Below are 6,269 nucleotides of genomic sequence, written 5' to 3' on the forward strand. Positions count from 1 at the left end.
CACATCCAAAAAGTCAACCACTTCAAAAGGCACAAAGTATTCTTCTTCTTATAGACACGACAGTTAGGGTTCCATCATTCCCTTTCGATCTCAACCCTTAGACAACCTTTTGGTCGTCCTTGCTGTTACCCAACCTTACTTCTTGCCATTAGGTTTATGTTAGACAATTTCTTCTCTTACGTTTGGGTTTAATTTCACGGCCCCCTTTTTACTCTATGAAAGGCAGACCAATCTATTGTAAACGAGAGCTTTGATGAGTAGAGTGGTTTTTCCCTGTTTCTTCAGAGCTCACCCCCTAGTTGAGGTTTTCACCTCTTATGATTTACGAATCAGTGAGATTCCGAGAGGTTCCCCACCAAAACTCGTTCGAGAGAAACTCACGATTTCACCAAGAGTGTTTCTTCACATATTTCAATGTGTTTCTTCGATTCTTTCACGTCGATTTCATGGAGCTGACCGTCCATTAATCGTTGACACATGAAGTGTCCCTTATGGATATATAAACATATTCTTTTGCTAATAAAAAAATATAACAATAAATTTAGAGTGTTAATGTTATCATATATGACATGACAAGAAATGTTTAAAGCAACAAGAAATGCGACAGAAAATAATAAAGATTCAATGGTATTCATATACAAACATTCCTTACAAACTTATTTGGATTATCATTAGATAAAACTCTGATGTTATTTTTACTTGTATATTGTTCATACAATCCTTATAACTGGCGCAAATATATTTGCTTTCCTAATTTTAATAACTTCAATTAGGATGCTCTATTCTCATGTTGTCTCTGTTAGACTTTCCTTCAAGTTTCCGAGCAAAATACTCTTTAAAATACTGATTCACTCTGATGCTCTTGAACTGTGGTGGTGTTTGATCAGTGATCAAACATGGCGAAGGACCTATGACAGCATCTTCTCTAGGGCTATAGAATGTTGCAAATGAAATTCTTTCCATCTCAGAATTCACTGTTACTCGATGCTCAACACTTCTATAGGTTCCATTGGTAATAATCTATGCCATATAAAATATACAAAATTGAAAATATGAAAGTAAACCTCATTAGGATATATAAACCACATAAAAAAAATACCTTCTCTATAATTATGAAATAATTTATATTTATTTTTAAGAATCTTTTTTACCATGTTTCTGACTTTCTTGTTCAAAGAATAGTTGAATTTTGTAATTTTCATGTATATGATGAATGCAATGGTTTTCACATCCGGAATCAGTAAAAAATGGTTCAAAATTGAAAACAATCATTACTTTTAAAAACTAAGATGACCAAAAATTTTAGAATAAAAAAAAATTGAAAAGATAAAAAACTAGTCAGAAATAAAATAAAATATAATTTATTCAAAAAAAAAAATACCCTTAATACATCACCCAAAACATTTGTTAACGAATTGAATTTGAGTTTTATAGGGTGAATAAGACTCTTAACCTTTTAAAAGATAATTTTCTTATAGTAAATAAAAATCTAAAATATTAAAGCCTTATAAAAAATGTATTTGCAATAATTTACAAATTTAAAACTGAAAAAAAAAAATCAAACTAAACCCCAGCCAAAGTTTACCTCCATTGTGTCACCAACATTGACAACAAAGGCATTAGGTAAGGGTTTAACAGGAATCCACGTGCCATCTTTTCTTATCTGCAATCCTTCTACTTGATTGACATGTAAGAGGATGGTTAGAGCTACTCCATCTGAATGATTTGTTAAACCAATGACCTTTTCTGGTTGAGGAAAAGGCGGATAATAGTTGATCCTCATCATTTGTATCCCATCTTCAAATAATTCTCTCATTTCCCTTTCTTCAATCTCCAAAGCTTTTCCCATTTGCCCAATTATGATCATCGCCAGATCTTTCATTTTTTGTGAGTATAGCTCTAGATTCTCTCTGCATAACAAAGACCAACTCGGCTGTGAGATAGATTTCTTTAAGAAATATATATAAATGATTACTTCTTTAATATTAGTTCCTAAATTTCAGAACTGTAAAATATTAATCAATTCACAATCATGATTTTAATCTTACATCACATTTAAATAATTTTTCGTATGGTTTTTCTTCGGGTGCTGCCAAGGACATTGATTATTTAACATTGTTTTACTGGCTAAAAGGGAATAGAGGTTGGTTATGGAAGATGATGGACTCTGAAATGAATTTTTAGAATCCAAATGTAAATCTTGGAGAAACTTGAATGATAACGGTAACCCTACACATGAGTCAAGGTGGTTGAGTGATTTGAGGCCTGTGTGGAAATGGGGTTGATGGAAATGTCTTGATGACAACTTGTTGTAAGAATTAGGAACAAGTGATGTGTGGTGAGGTAGATGAAACAATGTATTGTCTTTTTTTTTTTTTACTTGTAAGGTTGCAACCGCAATGTGAAACATGTGTATATGGATGGATTGGGACAAGGTCAGTACAACATAGCTGAGCGATGAATCACTTCAAATTATTTAGTAGTTTAGAGATTAGTTCTAGAAGTAATTTCATTTGAAGAATATGTGGATAGCAATCATTTGGGTTATTTAGAATATGAAAAATAAAATTATTTTTAATATTGCTAGTACGAATTAGAAAAAATCTTTTGTTTGACACAGATTAAACTTTGGGTATGGGTAACACATAAATTCAACAAGAAATATTTTTCATACTCTGAAAGGTTTCCTTTATCCCTTTTATGAGATCAATAATGTAATAAGAAAGTTGGCCAATTGAAGATGATGTTTATAACTTAAAAGTCCTTTTCTGTCAAAAGTCAGAATGAGAACAAGTTTTACAAAGCGTAGAGTTATACTAAGCTTACAAAAAAAAAAAAAAAAAGGTAGGAGTGCATGAGTACAATTAGGAAAATAAAGGCAATAGTGCTAGGGAAAGATGAATTGGAAATGTCAGAAAGGTATGTATTTGGAAAAACTCTACTTGGTTTTGCAAGTAAGGGGTCAATACACTAAAACAAGGTGATGATGTATACAATTGTACAAACTATATGCAAGGTTAAGTTAGATGTAACCTAAATTTGTTGGAAAAGAGGTTCGGGTTTGTGGATACCTTTTACCACTATCCAATATTGTTTTGCAACTTTGTATTGGGATTTAGACATTTCAAGTATCATGTTTTATTTATTTTATTCTTTTTCACTGATTAAAATACAAAATATTAATAATATGCATAAAATGCCTATGCTTAGAACGTAATATAATTTTGTACATGTCTTACTACAAAAATATTTTTTATTAGTGATCAATTTTAGTGACAAATAATAATTGGTCACCGTAGTAACTAATTTAGATACCAATTTATAAATTAAAAATGATCGATAACTAAAATAGTTTTTAAATTGATCATTATAATGAATTAGTCTCTAAATTAATTAGAAACAGTAGTTACAAAGATTTTAACTATCAAGACAATTGACCTCTAAATTTGTATTTAAATTGGTCACTAATGGAACAAATTGAAAAATGATTTTTTTAGTAACTAAAATCTCTGTAATTAATGTTAATGATTAATTTAAAAATTATTTTAATTATCAATAATATTTAGTTTATAAATTAGTATTTAAATTGTTCATTATAATGACTAATTATTTTTAATTTCTAAAATTGGTCCGTAATAAAATATTTTATTGTATTGTTCGTTCTACTGAAAGTGTTGTTTTCTTCTCTTAACACTTCTATCCGAATATTGAATTTTGCACTGAAATAATTTATTTCATATTTTTTCCTCAAATTATAAAAATGCACAATTTTGTTTTCTGTTTACCTTGATTAAATTTCAAACATAAACAATCTATTTCTACACTTTGGCAAGTTTAGGTTGTCAATAAACACATATATTTTAGTTTTAGGTTTGACATATATAATTTAGAGAAAATCCAGTTTTAGTTTACACAACATAAAAAAAAACATAAAGGTTTAAGGTTCTTTAAATATACTTTACAGAGTAGAGATAATATTTGTAAACATATTTTAGTATCTCTAGTTTAATGTTTAGAAATTAAAACGTATGTTTTGAATTTTGAATTACAATTTTTCATTTTTAAATTTGAAAGAGTAGAATTAAATCTTACAAGTTATAAGAAATAATAATATGCTTATACTTGAGTTTTAGACTATTTTTAAGTTAATAAAATCACCTTTCTTTGTGGTCTTACTCCTACCAAACCACTATATATCACATAAACAAGACACCCCCTCCTCCCCCCTCTACATAAATAAATAAAATCAGAACCATTCCAATTATAATCAAAAAAGAAAAAAAAAAAAAACAGTTCAAGAATCTCACAAAATGAGTGGTACCAAAGTTGAATAATTTGTATTATGATATCACTATAAAAAAGAGAATGCATATATAAATACATACACATAAAAAAATGTGACAAAATATAAACAAATATAGAACCTGAAAGGAAGAGGGAGTTGTGGAAACAAGTGGGGCATTCTGGATTTGGTAGGAAGGGTTGTCATGTAGAACATATCATTCCAATCAAGCTTTTGATCTTCACTCACAACAAATAATTGCCCAAAACCCTCCATATTCTCTGAAGTCTGCCAAAACTTTTTCTTCTCTGACATTGGAAGGTTGAAGAATTCCTTAATATCCAACTTTATTTTGTCCACCAAAGAAGAGCTCACGCCATGGTTTATAATCTAAAAAATATTAAAATTGAAATCCATTAACTGTTTGAGATTATATGCGTTCCAAATAAATTGAAGAATAAAAAGAGAATATGAAACTAACCTGGAAGAATCCCCATTCTTTGCAAGCAAGGTGAAGCTTGGGCAATTCCGAACTCCCAGATTCTTGAGAAAGCAAATTGTGCATGTCAATAACAGGAATCTGAAGGGTGGCATGAGATTGTTGAGAGATGAGGAGCTTTTGTTGTCGATGTTGAGGCTGAAAGTATCTCTGTGGAACATTAGATACACTCTCTTTAGACAACTCTTGAACTGATGGTACCAAGACTGAAGTCCCTGATTTGTTGAACAACGTTTCCATACCCTTTGCAAAACAACACACTTCCACTCTTAATCTCTTCTTCAATTATAAGACCCTGCCTTTTTATTATGACTGGCTGAGATTGAGATCTATTAATGATATTTTGAAATTAATTTCATCGTACAAATAATAATTTTCATTGCTGAATTGTTGTGTGGTTGAAACCAGTGCTATTAAATGCTTACCAGAAGTATTTAAGTTGATAGATGACTCTCACGTCAACTTTTCTGTTACTCAGCGTCCTTATTTATAAATATTTAAATAACAGTAGTCTAGTACTAGTTCCACATAATAAGAAAACGTAGAATCATATACACAAAAACAAAAGGTAGAAAATTTAATGTAAAAACATGCTCTGACCATATCCATCTTCTAAAGAAGGCAGTCACGATTTCCAATCTACCTCTTGATCTATCTTGATCTCTCACATGTATATACAGGGATATCAAAGTGAGGTAGTTCCCATGGTTAACTCATTCATGTTAAGTTAAAATTACGAAGGAAATATAAAAATAATATTAATTAAATTTTAATTTTAATTAAATTAATCTAATAAGAGATAAATTAAATTTTAATTTTCATTAAATTTAACTGAACAAAATAGAAATAAAATTTTAATTTTAATTCTATGGATACCCACTGGTACAGGTAGTACGATATCTGCACCCGACCCATCTATAAACAGGTATTAGAATACCTACTATCCACTATCCGTAGGTAATAGACATCCACAAGTACCAACTATCGGCCGCGAATTTTATCCTCATCCCTATATCCAACGAGTATAAAATTTTTGTCTCATTCATATCCCCAACAAGTAATAAGTATACTTGTACCCTTCCTCTTATCCACTCCTTATTATTTCAATATCAATTAATTATTTTTATAAAAATATAAAAATCACAACAAAGGAAACATAATATTATCCAATATTCAATATTAAAAGGACTTATTCTCCACTAGTACAAGAGAGGGATACTTATACCCTTGCTTTTATCCGCTGCTTACTATTTCAATATCAATTAATTATTTTTTTTAAATATAAAAATCACAGTAAAGGAAACATAATATTATCAAATATTCAATATTAAAAGGACTTACTCTCCCTTAGTACAGGAAAGGAATTTGTTAATTTAAATTTAACATTATTAATTTTGTTTGAACTGTATTACTATTTAAGGTAATTGAACCCTTGTTTCAATTTTGTTAACGGTCACGTGTGCTTAAAATTGACATTAATATGTGTCG

At 29.6% G+C, this 6,269-nt stretch overlaps 1 protein-coding gene across 1 annotated transcript; it reads right to left on the reverse strand.

The window, feature by feature from the left end:
* Positions 1–611: 611 nt before the first annotated feature.
* On the reverse strand, positions 612–5,021 carry LOC114184946 (protein SRG1-like). Its single transcript, XM_028072369.1, has 4 exons — positions 4,764–5,021; positions 4,425–4,672; positions 1,586–1,910; positions 612–1,020 (listed from the first exon to the last, which is right to left on the reverse strand). The coding sequence occupies exons 1-4, from the start codon at positions 5,019–5,021 to the stop codon at positions 766–768; spliced, it is 1,086 nt and encodes a 361-aa protein (XP_027928170.1). The 3' UTR covers positions 612–765.
* Positions 5,022–6,269: the final 1,248 nt, after the last annotated feature.

The sequence above is a fragment of the Vigna unguiculata genome, chromosome 5, assembly GCF_004118075.2.
Source record: "Vigna unguiculata cultivar IT97K-499-35 chromosome 5, ASM411807v1, whole genome shotgun sequence".
NCBI classification, from domain to species: domain Eukaryota; kingdom Viridiplantae; phylum Streptophyta; class Magnoliopsida; order Fabales; family Fabaceae; genus Vigna; species Vigna unguiculata.